The sequence below is a fragment of the Pteropus alecto genome, unplaced genomic scaffold, assembly GCF_000325575.1.
Source record: "Pteropus alecto unplaced genomic scaffold, ASM32557v1 scaffold359, whole genome shotgun sequence".
Classification (NCBI taxonomy): Eukaryota; Metazoa; Chordata; class Mammalia; order Chiroptera; family Pteropodidae; genus Pteropus; species Pteropus alecto.
The window spans coordinates 3603472-3622470 of record NW_006443119.1 but is presented as its reverse complement, the minus strand read 5'-3'; the positions used below and the strand labels follow the sequence as shown (position 1 = coordinate 3622470).

General features: G+C 42.0%; 1 protein-coding gene across 1 annotated transcript in view; it reads right to left on the bottom strand.

Annotated features, from left to right (window-relative positions):
- Positions 1-315: 315 nt before the first annotated feature.
- The window catches only part of DCAF8 (DDB1 and CUL4 associated factor 8), a 35365-nt gene continuing 16681 nt past the window's right edge, over positions 316-18999 (bottom strand). The window contains exons 5-15 of the mRNA XM_006922897.3: positions 18644-18999; positions 17563-17703; positions 16370-16464; positions 12495-12605; positions 8896-8968; positions 8374-8431; positions 7752-7859; positions 6277-6407; positions 2483-2602; positions 1962-2078; positions 316-1378 (exon numbers count right to left, since the gene is read on the bottom strand). The exon at positions 18644-18999 is cut by the window's right edge and continues 20 nt beyond it. Of these exons, the coding sequence (XP_006922959.1) occupies positions 1262-1378; positions 1962-2078; positions 2483-2602; positions 6277-6407; positions 7752-7859; positions 8374-8431; positions 8896-8968; positions 12495-12605; positions 16370-16464; positions 17563-17703; positions 18644-18999 (1427 nt within the window). The 3' untranslated portion in view covers positions 316-1261. The remainder of the gene's footprint in view (positions 1379-1961; positions 2079-2482; positions 2603-6276; positions 6408-7751; positions 7860-8373; positions 8432-8895; positions 8969-12494; positions 12606-16369; positions 16465-17562; positions 17704-18643) is intronic.

Here is an 18999-nt window from a genome sequence, read left to right as displayed (position 1 = left end):
AAGAGATAGCCTGCAGTGGCAAGATCTTTCCTGAAGTCAAAGTTCGGTCAAGCTTTAAAGACAAGCCAGTTTCTGGTTAGAAGAACCTTCCTGGGAACATCCACAAGACTTAAGGAGAGGTAGATCTGAGGCAAAGAGCTGAAAGCAATTTCCCATTTCCCGAACCCTGAAACCATGGCAAGAAAGGAAGGAAGGGCAAAGTTGAGGATCCTTCCATTCTTGAGCCTCCTAAAACCTAAGGAGTAAACCCCAACCTCTAATGGCCATACAGAGAGGGTACATTGACCCCAGGTGTCACGTCCACATCATTATTTTCACTCTCTCCTTTAAGTCCTTTTATTGTAGTCATTGAGAATATATAGGTATTTAAACTTTGACAGTAATTTTAACATCATACAGCCAAGTTTGACTTGCTTTTTAATATATTTATAGATATAAAATTAGGCCTCTAACAGTGATAGGGATGGGGAGATTGCTGCCATCAAACTTTTTTTTTAAGTAACAGAAGAGGTAACATCCTTCCTATTCTTCCTCCACTTCTGCCCCTCCTCCCACTTGCCCCCGATTTCTCTCACCAGACATATTTAGGGGGTGATGGGATGAAGAGAAGAGAGTAAAGGATACATAATCAAGTGCAAAACACTGTGGTAAGTACAGAGAATGAATGGGGTGGAAAAGAAAGTGAAGAGTGTGGGATAGTTAGGGGCTTTCAGGACTTCCCAGGAAAACAGGATCCTGGGATGGGGTTGCTAGGGCGGGGGGTGGGGAGGAAGATTAATAAAACTGTCATAGATTTTTTTTAAAAATAAAGGAAAAAAAAGTCAAAAAACCTAAACCAAAGAGACAGTGGCACTTCTACCACCCTCACTCTGGCCCCTTGGTACTGAACAGCCAGTTATATTCCCAACCCCCACCCAAGAAACAAGAGAGATTAAAGAAAAGGAAACCCCATTCCCTATCCCAAAGCAGTTAACAAGATAGGCAACCCGCTCCCTCCCAAAAAAAGGCGTTGGGAGAGGCCATTTCTGCTCAGTCCTATGGACCTTTCCATGGAACCCCACTCCAGGGCTCAACCCCACTCCTCGGTACTCTCTGTAGATTCACTCCTCTCCAGTTTGTCCTTCTCCTGGGATGTCTTTCTTTTATCTAAAGCAAAAAGTCCAAAGTGCATTTCTGCTGAATGTAAGGGCCTGGGACAGGAAAGGGTTCCCAGGCAGGATCGGGTTGGCAGCCCCAGCCCGCCCCTCCTGGGTACGAGGCTTCAGGACGGCATGCACTGCACCCGGTCAGGGCCCTCCTCCTCGTCTGATGTGTCTGAGGAGCTGGGAGACTCATCCGAGTCTGCATCTGTGGCCCCAACCCCAGGTTCTCGCCAGCGCTGTAAAATGGGAAAGGATTGTTAGTAACTTCCCTGGAACGAGGATAAGCCTGTTGAGTGCTTTAGCTATAATTCAGATGCTCTAGGCCAAGGGTCAGCAGAAGTTTTCTTAAGGGGCCAGAGAGTAAATATTTTAGACTCATGGGCCATATCTCTGTCACAAATACTCTGCTGTTATAGTGTGAAAGCAGCCAGACCATACATAAATGAATGGGTGTGGCTGTGTTCCAATAAAACTTTATTTATAAAAACAGGCAGCCAACAAACTGCCATGGTTTGCTAACCTCTCTGCCCTAGACCTCTTCTAGCATGAAAGGAAAAACAGAAGGGTCACCCTGAAACTTAATCCTTTTCAACTCCTTCCCCGCCCTCATGACCTTGGCCTTTATGAAGGCAGCACTGTGAATGCATGGTCACACAGAACAAAACAGATACCACCCATTTCTGCTGGTGGCTCTTCTAAGGCTACAAAAGGCTCTGATGGGGATGGAGGACAATGGATAGGAAACCCAACCAAGACCACTTGATTCCTCTTTAAGTATGCACTGGAACTTGGGAGTTTACTTCCTACACTCCAGCTTACCCGGTGGTGGCGTCTCTGTCTCAGGTGATGCATGAGGAACCAGAGCATGTGGCTATCGAACAAGTCAGTGTGGTGCAAGCTATCTTCATCCCGCTCTCGCTTGTTCTTCTTAATCACCTAGAACCAAAAAGGGTTGGGGATGTGGTGAATAGGTAATGAATAGGGACCCTGGACCTGATCAGAAAAGGCTGGTGTTCTATCCCAATAAAAACTTCCCTTAGGAACTGTTAAGCCGATGTGGAGCTAATTTAGGAAATGATGCCACAGGCTCATCCACTGAGAAGGTAGGCAGCTTTAAAATAGAATGAGTTTTCCTAAAAATGCCCCCTATCCCCACTTTAGCACGAATTAGGAGCACTTCGAAGCTGCCCCCTGGACTAGGACTTCCTAGAAGTGTGGGGGAGAGGATGTTAGATCAGTGCCTTAAAAGAACTGGGCAGCAAGTCATTCTCTCTTGTGACAATGAAGACTCATAACAGTATGCAAATAAAGAAAAAGAACACTTGCAGTCAGCTACTTACATCCTTTAAACCTGTAAGCTCAGTGGAAGCTTCAGCTGTCGGTGCCCAGATCTTGACATCATGGTCTAGGCCGCTGGTTGCCAACACAGGCAGGTGAGGGTGGGGCTCAAGACAGTTTACCTGATTGGGAGGAAGGGAAAGCACAGGCTGAGGTATGTGGGAGCACGGTTTAAAAACCTCTACTCACCTTGAGCCAAACCACTATCTTCAATAAGAACTGGGCAGCTGCTGGAAAGGTAGGCCCACCCATTATGAGGCTAGGCCAAAGAACCCTGGAGGTGGAAGAAACCTTGGACACAGACTGCATATAATACCAGGCCCATCTCTCACTTCCTACATATAGGCAGGAGTGGCCTCATCCCCAGACATAGCCCTAGGGGTAAGGGGTGACTGGCCAAGCTTATTGCTAGCTTCACAAAAAGGCAATGAGGTCCAGATGACCTCATTCACTATGGAGTCCACAGCTCCAATTTGCCCAAGGCTGAAAAAAACCATCTCAGTGGTTTTCACCAAGTGGCAAATAAATTTTAAAAAAGAAAGCAGAAGCTGCCACTGAGCCCCCAGAGAAGAGTCAGAGAACAATTACATTCACTTGGCACTATTTACTAGAATTGGAGGAAAGCACAGGCTGGGAAGAGTCTGAGCTGGGGAGTAGTGGGGCAGTAGAGGCACATTCGTATCTGCTTGGGGACCCTGCACATCTCAGGGGACAGCATCCTGCTACCTGCCCTGAAAGCACAATAGGCTTAGCTATAAGGTGGCACAGCATAGCAGGGCAGCTTCCTGGGGTGCCCACAGCCTCAATCTCAGCCACGCTCAGCAGGAGAAATGAATTAGGACAGGCCTCTGCCTTAAGCAGCTTCCTTCTGTCTGAAGGCCTCCATGCCCCCTGCTGTCTGACTTGGAAATTTCAGCCTTCCTAACAAAGCAGGGCAAGCACAAGGCAGCTCCCATCCCCACCGAAAGAGCTAGTCCAGATCGGGCTGCTAAAGCATTTTTGGTCTCTTAGTCAGATGAGGAATAGACAGGAAAGGCACCCAAAAGGAAGGTGTGGTTCTACCCACTCCTCACCTCACTCCACCCTGCCTTGCAGCTGCCCTATAGTCTAAGAAAACAACCCTTGGCAAAAAGCCTCGCTCAGTTCTCTCTGGACCAACCACCTCTGCCTTGCCTGCGCACACAAGGCAGCTGAGGGGAAGTTGGGCCAGTATGGAAAATAAAACTGACCTACAGACTTCCAATCTTCTTTGTCTTCCATATTACAAATAAACAAATGCTGAGAAAAGGCTGGAAGCTAAGTCTGAGCCTATGAGTAAAGTAGAAACCTCATTTCCCCGCTTCTTCTTCTCTCACTCCACATTATCAGCTCATGCAGTTTTTATTGGGCTCCTTAAGGCAGTGTGGAAGAGGTTCCAGCATCTGGAGCATGAGGAGGCACTAGAGAGAAACTCCATTGCTCAGGAACATTACCAAAAGATAATGTGACAACTTACACACACAAACTTGCATTCACTCATCCACCTCCTGATAAGTCCATTACTCCTCTACTCTGACCTAGTTCTGCTTGGACAAGTCAGTAAAACAAAAAAGCACAGAGAAGAAAATCCTTGGAACTTAAGATTAAGGACAAAGCCAATGGCAAAAGGAGCAACAATAAATTACAATTACATACAGTACCTGAGTTGGAGCCTGCAGGGGGAGCCGACAGAAAGCTTCTGGGCCAGGGTACCTGGTCACTTCACCAGACCTGTCTGAATGCCAGGACTTATCCTGTCAATAATGCCTGAGCAGAGAAAAGATCTCTGGCCTTAAAGGACTAGGCTGGGGGATACAGGGAATAAGATGAAGCAGCAAAGTGCTTTTGGGAGACAAAGAATTGTCCCTTGATATCATCTCCCACCCTTGTCCCTGAATGGGAATAAAGAAACGACTAGTGTTTGAGCCAAAAACAGAGTTAAGATACCTAGGCAAGGTAGACAACAATCTCTAAGGTCCCTTCTAGTTCTAATATTCTACTTTATGATACAGAACTGCTGTGAGTCTGCATTGAGGCTGGTGCCTGGTGACCTCACTGCTGGGAGGTTAAGACAAAACAAAACAACAAAAGAAGTCAACTGAGGATCACACAGACCACTCAGCTTACATGAGAATAAGCCAGGAAATTCACTTCAGGGTACAGTCTCTATATCTCTTGGTACAGACCCTCACTCTTATGACTACTAAAACTCAGGTCTGGGGCCCACACATCCCAAGCAGATGCCCTCCCCACCTGAGCACCTAGTTTAATCATCAAACCCTAATACTGGCTAGGCTGAAAACAAACTGGCCTGCAAAGTGATTTTGGAGAACGGACAAGTACTGGCCGGGGGGGGGAGGGCATTCAGCCCTACATCTCTCTGGAACAGAATTCAACACGACAGTTTGATCAAGAAAGGATTAATGGCCCCTTTTGACTACCTTCTGACTACATGCCTATTGTAGAATTCTCATTAATACTCCAGTGTTTTGGGTTTGTTCACTGCAGCTGATACGAGAACTTATGGAGGAGAAGGAAATGAAGCAGGCAACACTGAGATACACCTCCAAGTTCTAGAGTCCTCTCTACTTAAACTCAGGCCATAAAAGCTTTGGATCTATTCTGGTCACAGGTACCAGAAACTTAGAGGAAACCAAAAGAAAATCTCAGCCTCATACCAAGGCAAGACACACGAGGAATGGGTCTCGATTGTAAGAAATCCTTCTAAATTCTAACACCACTCTCTGGATAAAACTCATCAAGAGATGGCTGGGCTCTTTACAACTCCCCACAGCTTAGAAGGATGAAAAGGAAGAGAGCCTAAGCTGTCTCAGCCAGACTATCTTGGGTAATCACTGTAATGCAATCTCCTAAACTGTCTCTGTCATATCTTCTGAAAGCTACTGAACTCCTGCCTGATGCTTTGTCTCAAAAAAGAAAAAATATACATGGCTAGCCAGATACATGTTAAGAGCTGACCATGCTTCCCTCCTCAACTCAAGAATCCTCATGCTTCCTTTGTGCCCTGTTTGTCTGTAGAATTCAAAGGACAGGAAGATTGTGATGTGATCATGGGTTGTACAGCAGGCTACTCAGTCGTTCTCAAAACAAACAAACAAACAAAAAAAACATTTTGCCATATTTACTCTCTCCCTGTATATTCATATACATTATGTTTTTATCCATTTGAATGTAAGCATGACACTTCACTACTTCATCCTACTTAATATGTATCTCCTAAGTACAAGGATATTCTCCTCCATAAAAAGAATGCTATCATCACATTAAATAAATTTAACATTGAATGCCACGTTATCTAATGTATAGACCATATTCTGATTTTCCCAATATTCCGAACAATGCTCCTTCCAACTTGTATCTGCTGGTCCAGAATCTTGTAATCAAGATCACTATTTAGCTGCTCATCAGGCGTAAAACATGGAGACAGCTTTAGCACTGTGTAGGATGGTATGCCCTCAACTCCAATGTTTTTCTTTTGGGAGATCCATGCCTAGAGGTATCTCAGTCAGGCCACAGGTTCTTCCCTAAGATCACTTTCTCCTCTCAATAAACTGTGCTTTAGAGGGGCAGAAGAAAGGAAAAGGAAGAAAATATCCCATCGAAAACCTAGCACCCCCAGACCACACTGCCTCTTAGCTGGCTAGCCCTGTAAGACATGGTATTACATTGTCACAATGGGAATTCAGTGGCCCTGCCAAAACCTACCTTAATGACTGAAGAGAGTAGGGAGCAAGCCAGCCCGGCACATCATACTCACCACACCTCCCTTGTCCCCCTCCATGAACTGAATGATCTGGCAGGATGATTTCTCCCAGAGGAAGATGTGCCCGCAGTCACTACCGCTCACCACAAACTCACTCTTGGGGCCATAGAAATTGACGCCTTTTACTGAAATGATAAATGAGGGAATAAACCACATGAGGGTTGGCATCAGGCCTATATATATTTACCTCATAGAGAACTTAGTTATTCATAAACTCTAAATCAGTTAAAAGCCAAAGAATTCCTTTCATTTTCACAAAACAATCAAAGGATTATGCATGTATAATAGACAGATATAACAAGAATCACACTAGTCCCTGAGACTATTTCTATTCCCCCAAAGAGTTCCAAGGGTTAAGAAGTTGGCAGTCTCTCAGCAACAGCCTAAGTCTCATTAGTCTACACCCTAGGAAGCAACCACAGGCCTCACTAATGCCTTACTCTCCCAACCTGAATTGCCCCAGCTCTGCCAGCACTGTCCTATGCCCTAGGATTATCCTTGGGATGTGTACTTCATTGGTACCTTATCAATGCTTCCTGGGTCATCAGCTGACCTGAGACTGATGGAGGGATACACACCACAACTACCTTTAAGAAGCATCTGAACTCTGCTTGTTACCAAGACTCTGAACAACAGGGCTCCACTCTCTGAAATTAGTGAGAGAAGCCAGGAGTCCCAACTACAATGTCCAGTCCCATACCAGTCACGAGACTGATACTCCTTTAGTCTGCCCATGTACTAAGACCCAAGCATGGGTTTTTCCCTCTTAATCTCACCAGCCTAAGAGAAAAAAGAAATGAACTGCTCTCTCCAAGTCAGAATTACGACACATTTGTTAGAAGTGGTAGCAACAACAAAGGGCGGTGATTTCCCAACTTCTCTGTACACTGGAATTACATAGAGAGTTTAAACATCCCAATCAGGTTGTATCCGATATCAATTAAGTTAGAATGCCTGGGGATAGGAGCCAGGCATCAGTATTTTTACGATTGTCAGGTGGCTCCACTGCACAGCAAAGAACCACAGACAGAACAAAAAAAGGTCAATCTTCACTGCAAATTTGGGAAAGGGATTGCACCATTCCTCCTCCTCTGCCTCACTCAAAAGAATGACTTCCTCCTCCTCCCTAGAGGTATAAGCTCACCATGTTCTAGGAAGTTCAATACCACTGACTGAGGAGGGCTTTCCCAGACTCCCTACAAGCCTTTTAATTCTGAAGTTAACTGAAAAATCAGTCTCCTTATGCTCAAACCAAGTAATGTCATTGCAGTGGTGAGAGATGCCCCTGAGCCTTCTCCTCTAGCACAGTAGCCCATGGCAACTCCAGCCCAATTAGGGATCCCCTCCTACAACCTCAGTGGCAAGCAGTATACTCCTTTAGGTAGTTCCTATTTGCAAAACCTGAATGAGAACCTGTGGTTCTCCAAGCCAACAGACTTGGCTACAGAAACCTAGAAAGACAGCCTCACCTGTGGCATTATTTCTGTGGCCCTTATATCTCTTAACATACTGGGCCCCATCACTGTGAGAGGAGTTGAAGAGATAAATGTCTTCATCATTGTAACTGGCCAGGAGCTCTGCCAAGAACAAGCACACAGCAGTGAAGGCAAAGGCTGAAAAAAGCTAGGATCAGGAGCTGGGGGTTGGGGTGGGGCTTCTTGCCAGTAGTGCCCCCTCTTAATACCCAGGTATATAGCGCCCATCTTACAACCGGAATAGCAGGCAAGTCAGGTGTCTAGAGTAGACTAGGAACACGCTGCCAACCCAGGGGTAGCAGAATGCTCAGAAAGATCACACCCAAAACTCAGGAATGAGTCAAAGGACTAAGAACCTGCTTAGGCAAATAGCCTGGACTTGAGGACAGGCCCTGCTAAATCTCATCTGCAGCATTCTTGCAAGTGGTGCCTGGCATCTCCAAGGGTCATATGCTGCATCCTCCCGCTATGTGCTCACCATCAGCAACTACTCCCCAGCTGCTCCACTTGGAGCCAAAGCACAGCAGTGAGCACTGGAGGGCACATGCCTCACTGCTCAGCAGCTCCCCAGACAGAGGGGGCGTGCCAGCCTAGGAGCTGGGCCCTGCTCACGTACCTGTGCCGTCGTGGCTGTACACAAGACAGGTGATGTTTGCTTTGGACTCACTGTTCACCTGCAATAAGGAGCAGATACTGACTGATGCCCCACCCCCCCCATTTGTTATACCATCTTCAGGAAACAGGTTTTCCTTCAAATTCCCCTCTATCTTCTCCCAGACTGAGAGACAGAGAGAGACAGAGAAAGGAATACAACTGATGAAACGTGACCACCTCTGGGGGGAGACGACTTTCTGTTGGTTGTCTTCTGTGTGCTAGCCATTTTATATATACATTATCTCCTTAGGCCTTACCATCACAGTAACAAGGCAATTATCTCTATTTTGTCGATAAGAAAACTGGCCAACAGAGGTGAGGTGACTGCCCAAGATCACAAAGCTGGTTAAGTAGTAGAGCCAGGATTCAAATCCAGGTATCTGACTTGAATGTCCAAGCTCTTCCCAGCAAACCAACAAGTTTGGGCACGACCTTGGGGTCGAGTCAAGGAAGCCTGGAGCCACTGACCCTTCATGAATCTTACCAGGTGATGAGGACAGAATTTCTTGAGTACTCCATTATTCTCATTCTCATCAATTTTCCTCTGGTCATAAATCCTGTGGTGGAAAAGCAATGAAAATGTCAGGTTACAAACTGATCCCTTAAAAAGATGCAATTCAATGTAGTGGGAGGAATAGCTGTCAGGTGGATGTCAGGGCAGATAAAGAACATTCCCCAACCAAGCCAGAAAGTCCTCCTCTCTCTCCCCCTTTCCAAACCCTAACTCTTTTAACCAAGTATTTCCCATTTCAAGTGATAATCAAGCCTCATTTATATCAATTTAAAATGGGTTAGCCCTCCTCTCAGCTTTTATATCGATATTTATTTTCATAGAAATAACATTATTATAGAGTTTTTTGTGTGTATGCTACCTGCCCAATTGGGCTTATTATTCATGGGAAGAGATCATGCTTTACATGTCAGTAGATCTTCAATCTCTTCTTGAAACATTTGGCCAGTTCTCCCTCTCATACCGCACAACTATTATAAACCACTACCTATATCCCAAAAGTCCTCTCTTCCTTTCATTTTCATCAAGCATCAAACTTTCCCTCATCTCTCCAAATCCAAACTTTAATCATGTATTCAAATTTTTTATGACACATATTACGTGCCAGGTATTATGCTAGGTGCTGAAGATACGGTGAAGGGCAAGATAGATCAAATCATTGTCCTCATCTACCAATCTCCTCCAATCTCAGAGTCTCATCTCTCCACAGCTGCTCATCCCTCCAAGGATCTTGTTTGATTAGTCCATTCTCAACCTCTTCCTCATCACTCCCCTTGCCCATTTCCTAAAAATCCTCCTTCTACTGACTGTCCTTTCCTATTATTGCTTTTTCTGTCCTTCCCCTTGCAGTCAAATTACATAATCTACATTCAATATTTTCACTTCCTCACTTCCCACTCATTTCTTAATCCATTCTCATCTAGCTTTGACCTACTCACCACTGAAACTTCTCTGGCTAAAGTCATCAGTAACCTAACTGCCAATGCCAACAAGATACTTTTCAGGCCTTTCTCATCCTGACATTGTTCATTACTCCTTCCCTGAAACACTTTCTTTCCTTGATGTCCAACCACTCTGTTGTTCATAGGCTTGTCTTTCTGGGTCCATCCCTTAAATGCTGACATTCCCCTGAGGTTTTTGATCTTAACTTCTCAACTGACTCTATCTAAGGAAATTGTAACCTAGCATCCAACTAGTATGTGAATGTCCAGAAACTGTGCTTATGTGCATTTTCTAGGGAGAAGAGATCAGTTCTCCTTATGTTCTCAAAGAGACCACAGAATCAAAAGAGTAGTGGGGAAAAGAATTCTAATACTTTCCTTTGGTGATCAAATTCCATTACCAATGGAATTTAACTACCACCTATATGCAGACATATGTTTCATAAATTTGTCTCCAGCCCACACTTATTCTGAGCTCTAGATTCATATCTACGTGCCAAATGAATGTTGTAATAGGATGCCCAGAAGTAAACTCATTCTCTTTCTTCTAAAACTAAAGCTACTTCTAAAACTAAGCCTACCCCTTCCCCTGAATCTGTTAATGGCAATATCCTAAATTGAGGTGGTCGAACAAGAAATTAGGTCTTTTCTTTCCTATGCAACTAATTTCTGTCCTGTCAATTCAACTACCTGGATGTATTTCTTGACTGTATCTGCTTTCTTCAAGCTTAGCCAATTTTTGCCTAGATTATATGCAGCTATATTGATTTCGTTGCTTATAGTGTCACCAGAATTATGACTAAACTGATTTCGTTGCTTATATTGTCACCAGAATTATGACCAAAATGCAAAATCTTATGTAAATTTCTTGATGAAATTTCTTCGGTGATTTTGTACTTTCTATTAAATAAAATTTAAACTCCTTAGTATGGCTGCCTACCAATACTCACAGATCTCATACATTATAAAACAAAAACAATGCTCCTTGAACATACCATGTCACATCTTGTAATCTTACCTCTACACATATTGTTCCTCTATCCGAAATACTAATTTCTCATTTGAATATCAATACTAATTTGAATTTCTCAATCTTGTCTTTAATACTTCCTCTGTGTGGAAGAACAGCTTAGTGAAATGGTTTCTATCATATTTAAGGAGTCTGATCTGAGTTCAAATACTAACTCTGCCACTTACTAGATGAGTAATATTGGGTACTTACTTAATATTTGTAGTCCTTATATGTTTCTCCAGAATGCTCCTTGAAGACAGAGACTACGTCTAGCCAAGTGCCTATCTAGCACACAATAGATGCTCAGTAAATGCTAGATTAATAAATGAATCAATATATGTTTGTATTCTCCACCAATCCCTTGTTTAATATCCTGAATAAAGAGAATATCCAGGAAACATTTGCTAAATCAGAGGTCCCCAACCCCTGGGCTGAAGACCAGTACCAATCCGTGCCCTCTTAGGAACTGGGCCACACAGCAGGAGGTGAGCAGAGAGCTAGTGAGCAAAGCTTCACCACCTTAGCTCCACCTCAGATCGTCAGGCATTAAGATTCTCATAGGAGCACTGGTCCCTGGTGCCAAAAAGGTTGGGGACTGCTGTTCTAAATGAACCAGAAAAAGAAAATAGTACTGCTATACTACCAATTACTACTCTTCAGCAAATATACATCAGCTGATAATCAGATTTTCCCCGCCTCTAAACTAAGTCTAAATCACAGCTCTTAAATGTCACTAAGCCATCATAAACTTCAGCAAGTCAGCAAATTAGTTTTAAAAATTTGAATATTTAATACTTTGCTGTATGGACTATTCTGTGTTTTTCAGTATCTAATGCTCTTTGTCCTTCTTCTTTATGGGGAAATCGTTACCTTCTCTCCCCTTTCTTTTAAATAAAATTAATTTCAGAATATAGTTGTACAAAATGTGCTGTCATTTAAAAAGATAATGCTTTTCACCTACCATCAGGAAAGCAAAAAGCCATTCATTTCTCTAATGATCCTCTCCCTCCTCCCTTTCAAACTGACAATCTCTCAGCAAAAGAAAAAATATAGTTAAAAATAAGCCAATTGGATAGGGATGGGATACAGTTGTGACTAAGGACCAAAAGGAAACTGGTACACATGGGGATCAAATCCATAAACTGTTTTCCTTAGGATAAGCCTCAACAGCCAGTGTTACACAGTGTTCACAGTAACAAAAAAATCACTACGGATAGTTCAAATTAATGGGAGCCAAAAATCTGAGTTCACACTGAGTACTCCCAAGTCACCTCATTTCTGTACATGAAACCAACATTCGAAATTTCTAGTGCATGTTAGCATATATTTGAAAAGTATTAGAAGATATTCACTAATATAGCACTTGCTAGTAAACCTGGGTTTATGCTATGTGGGGACCTTGGTCAATTCAATAAACTTCTTTAAAACTTGATAATCTCTATGTTAAGTTATCCCTCAGAGATTGTTCTATTAGGGAGAATAACTCATAAGGGTAAAAAACTCAAGATGGTGGTTAATGGATTCACAGGCAATTCATACCTTTCCATAAGGGACACCTGGTAGTACACAATGCATCAGAGTCTCAAACTCTCAAAGACACAAAAGAGCCACAGACTCACCTTACAAACTGATCTCGTCCACCTACTGCAAACTGGTGGGTATTAGCAGGATTAACATAGATTGTATACAGTCCCACTTTCTTCTCCTTCTCTTTTGTCACCACCAGTTTCCTTGAAGAGTAGAAAAGCATAAAAGTTATATTCTTCAAAAGATCCAGATGGTCACAGCAAGTGAGAGCAGAGAGAGTAATGCAGACATGGCTAATAAGAAACCAAACAGATTTTCATTTGGAAAAAAAGAAAAAAGTGGTTATGGTTGTTCTAAACACAGGAGGAAGACAAAAACCGCCTTCACATATATTTACTACTACTTTGGGGATGGAAAAAAAAGTAGTGAAATCATTTTCTGGTGTTCCTCAAGAAGTATAAGTTAAAGGTATATGAAAGTATAGCTCCTCAAGTAGTCTGTATAGCTGGAGTCCAACATGATAACCAATCATTAAACAGACAATACTATCCACATCTTCCCATCCCTCATTTATAAATACATGTTCTCAATCGTCTGGGAGCAGGGAGTGAGGGGAGGATGAATCACAGAGTGGACATAAAAGACCTTTAAGGTCAGAGTCTATCTCTTAGATTCCAGAAGAATGTCACTTAAAATTTAGTGTTAAAAATGCAGAGAAATGACAAGCTATAGTTTTCTAGCACAGGGGCAATTCAAAGGAAAATAGCATTCTACTTCCCTTATCTGAAACAAGTTAAAAGAGGAAGTTCTTATGAAGATAGCTGTTCTTAAGGCTGGAAAATAATTTCTAAATTATTCTTCTAGTTTACCACAAAAAAAGGGGGTGGGGGAGGTCCTTAGAAGAGCATGGGGCCCTGAGGAAACACTATGAAATTCCAGAGTTTCAGAAAATTCTGGCTTTCAGCTATAATTTGTTCCAGCTTAAGGGTAACACTAAGAATACTTTTCCCAGATCTAAGTGTTCAACCAGTCAAATATGACATCATAAAGATTAATAAATTTACGGAAAAGGAAAGACAGGAAAAAAAAGGAACTGGTCTTTAGCTTTCGTTTTTAATCTAAGGTTTTGCTCATTTTTGGTTGCTATGAAAACTGAAAGAAATATAACCATGACAACAAGTTTCTTGTAAAGAAACAATTTTAGCATCCTCTCTGCATGGTCAGTCACTCCAGCCTAGACCTGCTCTAGGCAAAGTGGAGAGATTTTATTTGATTTTAAAATCTCTATAGCCTTCCATCAAAAGAATAGTGTATAAAAGTCATTAAAAATTAATGTCATTACAGACAACGCACACATACACACACACCCCTCAAAACAATAGGCAGAAAATATCGAAAAAAGAATTTCAGGAACACAACTAGCAATGGAAAAGAGGTAGCTCTGTCAGGTTTTAGACAGGGACAAGTAGTAGGAGCAAAAGCTGCTCCTTTTCACAAGACCATCTTATTTCCTCAGCAATTTGGATTTTCTGGAGAGGGTCAGACAAATATAAAAGTATGAAAGCAAAATGAAAAAAGTGTAAGAATTGATTATGAAGTACCTGTTCCACTGTCATATAATCCTGAAAAAGAGCTCAATCTTTCCATGTCTCAACGTACTCACCTAAAACAAGTAATTCTCTCTCCCAATGTAAAATGCACAGAGTATCTTGAGCTCTCTAGGGAACACGTAAGAGTGGCTATAAAAATAATTAATCATGGCAGAGGAAGGCAGCATATTAAACCATATAAAATAAATTACCAAATTTTGCCTTAAAATTTGTAGTTTTTTAATGAGCAGGTATGTTACAGCAAAAATGGAAAAATAATTACAGATCAGACCAAAGGATTCCTTTGAAGAATATCTCAAACTGGCTTCCACTAGCTGAAGGACTATCTACCCACAGATCCAAATCCAACTCTTTTTCCTGAGATGTTAGCCAATTTCGCCAGCTTCCAGAGACTCAGCTATCATATACACAAAAGAAAAATTCCCTTATGCCAACTTCACACAATGCCTCTGAGATAAGCAGATGTCAGGCAGGCATCAGCTTAACACACTAGGATAGCTTAAATTTTCTGGCCATGACCTTCACATTCAGTCCTCCCACTTCATTCTAGCCTTCTACCACTTTTACAACCCCTAAAACGAAATCTCTTTGAAGGCTGTCTCTTATTTCCCAAATCCAGAATTTGGGCCTCTTCCTACTGTAAGTTTCTCCTATGTTTCCCCTCTTAGTTTCTAGTCCCATTGGTCATCTCTCAGCCAGATTTTTCTGCCTACATCATTTCATTCCAAATTCAATAATCTGCCAAAGTTATCTGCTCTTCCCATCACTAGAACCAGATTCCCAATTCCTTGTGGCCTAACAGTAGTTTTCCTCAGACCCTGATCCACAGAATATGATCTCATTCTGTTTCACAACTTTCTCTACCAGAACAGACCAAATAAACTCTTACCATTTTTCCCATCTTTGCCCTTCCCCTCCCCTCTTGAAAATTCACTAATGTCCCATTATCATCACAGAACCATAGAACTTTAGAACGGATAATAACACCATTCAGTTCAAGAGAATAAATGGTTTTCTGAAAGCTAAATAACTGCAGGATAGTACTAGAAGGCAGATCCCTTGTCACCCAAGCCTGTTCCCTTTCCAGTATAAACCCAGTATCTCTCAACCCTCATGCTCTTGAAGAAAAGTTTATATAAGTAACCACTATATCCTTTCCGCAAACCTAGAACATTTCCTTCATTCAATCAGTTTTTTAAGTTCTTCCACTCCCTAGACAACTTCTTCTATACTTATATCTAATATTAATCAGTCTTAAGATTATGTTCTCTAAATTAACTTGTATTTTACATGTATGCTACGTAAATCAATGGCATCCCTTATTCAACACTGGTATTGACATTCAAGATTTGTTATTATAATTTTTAAGACTAACAAGACAATAAGTACTCTAGATGATGCACCAATGAGGTCATGGTTAAACAGACTGTAGTATGCCAATGCTGTAACAGATATGTCATGGTTAAAAATGAGGTAGTCCTTTGCAGTCTGATGGAGAAAGAGCTCTAAAATACATGCTAACATGAAAAAAGAAAATTGCAGAAACATGCATGTTTCTATACACATACATGTTTATATACGTATACATAAGTATTCCATTTATGGGGAAAAGTGTAAATGCATATATTAAGATACATAAAAATATACAAAATTCAAAAATTTTAACAATGATTACCAGTAGCCCAAAAAGTGGGGGACAGAGGAGGTGTGCATGAGGGAGCGTTTACATTTTGTCCATATATTTTATTATTTGAATCTCTTACGTGAGAGAGACACAGATGCAGACAGACAGACACACACACCCACCCACCCACAAACCCACCTACCCACCCACGACTGCCTGGATCCAAACAAGATGCTATGATATCACACAGCTAAAAGGGATATAATTTATCCCATAAGTTTTAAATTCATGTAAAAATGAACTGTGATATAATAGAGTTCTACTATAGCTACCAATACTTTTGTTCAAAATTTATCATTTACTTGTTTACATATTTTATAGGTAACTGAACTGATAACTACATAGGACCATATCTCTAAGCTGCTTTGTAGAGTAATATGCTTCTTGTGGAGAAGTTAAGTTGTACCTAAGTGAATAGAGTTATTAAAGCCCACATATAAGACAACTGAACCTTGCTTTAAAAATAAAGGTAGACTGAATAATACTTCACTGCTGACAAACAGACAAATAAGAACAAAGAAGTAATGAATTCCCCTAACCCCTGATCTGCTTCTTATCACAGGCACAAAGGGACCATTCTGATGGACCAGAAAGTTGAGCATTACCTAGGCCACGTGGAATATTTTTGAGGCCAAGAGATCCACTTCTGTAAAAATATGGTTGCTATACTTACGAAGCTGGTCTATCTTGTCTGAGGTCAATGGTGAAGACAACTGCATCTTCACCTGCAGATAGGAACGTACAGGGAGAGTCTGGTTCCAGGGCCAACTGAAAGAGAAAAAAGGGAAAGGATGAGGTTTTTAAAGATTAGAATTAGAGGTCATTTATCTTTAGGAAGAGCTGCATTTAAAATGCCTCATCAAAAAGTAAAAAAATAAAAAAAAAAATTTAAAAAAAAGGTCTCATCTAGAAAAATGTCTTTGTAAAATCTCAGGAAAGGAGATAATTTAATAAGCTCACCCTCTCTGGCTCCGTGTGAATTACTTACAGCTTATTTACTCCATACAAGTCAAAAGGACAGCTGATTAGCTATTTTAACTAAGTACCCAAAGGTTGTAAACAGTGCTACTAAAGGAAAACATTAGCCATTAGTGCTCATTCTCAAATTAAATCAGCTCCGCACCCTCAGGTGGGAAGAGAAATGGCACCCAAGTTTCATTCCCTACATCTCAGTTCTAAAAATTAGTTACCTAGTGGGTTGGAGGTATGCTTAAGATTCAGAGAAACAGGTAATTTCCACATTGCCAGAGCCATCTAGAAAAGGATACTCTAGGTCCAACTACGTATTTACTTAGGCTTATAAGAAGAGAGGACCATTCTCTTTCCATGGCATGAAAGAACTTGGTACCCACTCTGAAACTAGACAGCTCTTAGCTCCTCACTGACTGCCACCGTGACTATTTGGCTTATATTCCCTGGTCAATATAGAGCTTCCAAAAACAGTGCTGTTTGTACACTAAGAGTTGTAAGCAGAAAAGCTGAAGTTCTTACTTACGAGAAGCCAACCACTAGCACCTTGGAGTTGTTAATAAGATGTTCTAAATATGATCAGAGTAAAGTTTAAAGGTTTGGAAGGCCTAGGAGACCTCAAGCATCTCCAAACTAAACCCCTGGCTCACCTTAGGGATTAGGTATAATCAACTAAATACTGCATGTGTAAGATCTACAGATCTCTCAAATACTTGTTTTCCGAGAAGTTTAGGGTGGTGGTTGCTTTTCTTCCCTTCCAATCTACAAATCTTAGAACTGAAAGGAGGGAGGCAGGTGACCACACAAAGGGGACACAATGAGCAGAGATAGGAGAAGGCCTTGGCTGAGATCCAGAGGTACTGGATTTCACATCCTTTGAGTCAAAGGCTTACTTACCTTGTGGGACGCTCCCTTATGTTGGGCCACACGCTTTGTATTCTTGCAGCACTGTGTGGCAGACAACTCTGCTACCCGCACCTGCCCATCACGGGCACACATGGCCAGGGTGGAATCACCACTGTTAGGAAGAAACTTGGCCTGGTTGTTAAGAATAAAAAAAAGGTCATACAAGAAATTGAGATGAATTTTGAGAGGAAAAAATGTGATGACAACCCCAACTCACCCCCTTTTGTTACACAACAGCTGGAAATTTAGCTTTCCTACTCTCACATAATTGGCTAAAGTCCAATTCCTTCCAAGATTTAAAGGAGACGAAAAGAAAAAACTTCTCTGATGTAAGAGAGCATTTTAGTTGACTCTGGAAGGTTAAGCAGGTATAGAATAAATGCTCAGGTGAACTAGAACTCTACCTACTAGGGGAGAAAAGTAAGGAAAAAAAGGAGGAAACTCTTGATTCAGGAAGCAAACACAAATTCACTACAAAGGAAAAGAAAACGAGAGAGGATGTTGGGGGAGGAAAGAGAACTTACTTAGGAATAAATGGCCAGAACCAGTATGATTTATTGGGCTGATGAGTAAAACCTCTAGAGAATAACAACATTAACTAACATTTATCAAATGTTTATTAAGTACCAAGCACAGTACTAAATGCTTAGCTTCTACTTATTTGATCCTTAAAATTCTGTTATTAGCCCTATATTATAGATAAATTGAAGACAGAGGTTAAATAACTTGCCTAAATTCACAAAGCTAGTAAGGAGTAGGGCCAGAATTTAAACCCAAGGAGTCTGGCTCAAGTGCCTCCTACCAGGGCACATGTATAGTTAAGTACCTTCCTGATGATTTCCAAGCACCCTACTTATCATGAGACTTCTGACAGTCTCTGTGCTCAAGAAAACAAAAGGTTGCCATTGGTCTTTCAGTGTATTTAACTCGTCTAGAGTATCATGGGAGCCAAGGTAGGACTGAGTTCTGATGTCTAATTCCTATGACTATCAGCTACCACTCCAGGCAACAGCTCAGGTTTGTGTAACTCATGCCTGATTTTCTAAATAGCTATTTGGCTCCCTTGCCTCACCTGGAAGACATTGCTTTTGTGGCCACTCTCAAAGTCCAGTACCGGCTGCCGCCGCACCCAGTCCCAAACCACCACTTTCAGGTCATCGCTGCCACTGGCCAACCAAGTTCCACGCTGGTTAAAGTGCAGAGTATTAACACAACCAGTATGGCCCTCAAGCCCATGCTGCAGGCGGAAACGCTGCACAAATACTCTTGCACCACAAGCCTCATATACAAAGCGGGCACTTGAACCCAGCTCCCGCTCCCGAAGGGCTGGAAGGGCTTGCCAGCGAGGTCGGGGAAGGGCTGATGTTTCCGAGGACACCCAGTCCTCCAGGGCCCGCTCATCATCTGATGAGTCCTGGTCACGGTTGG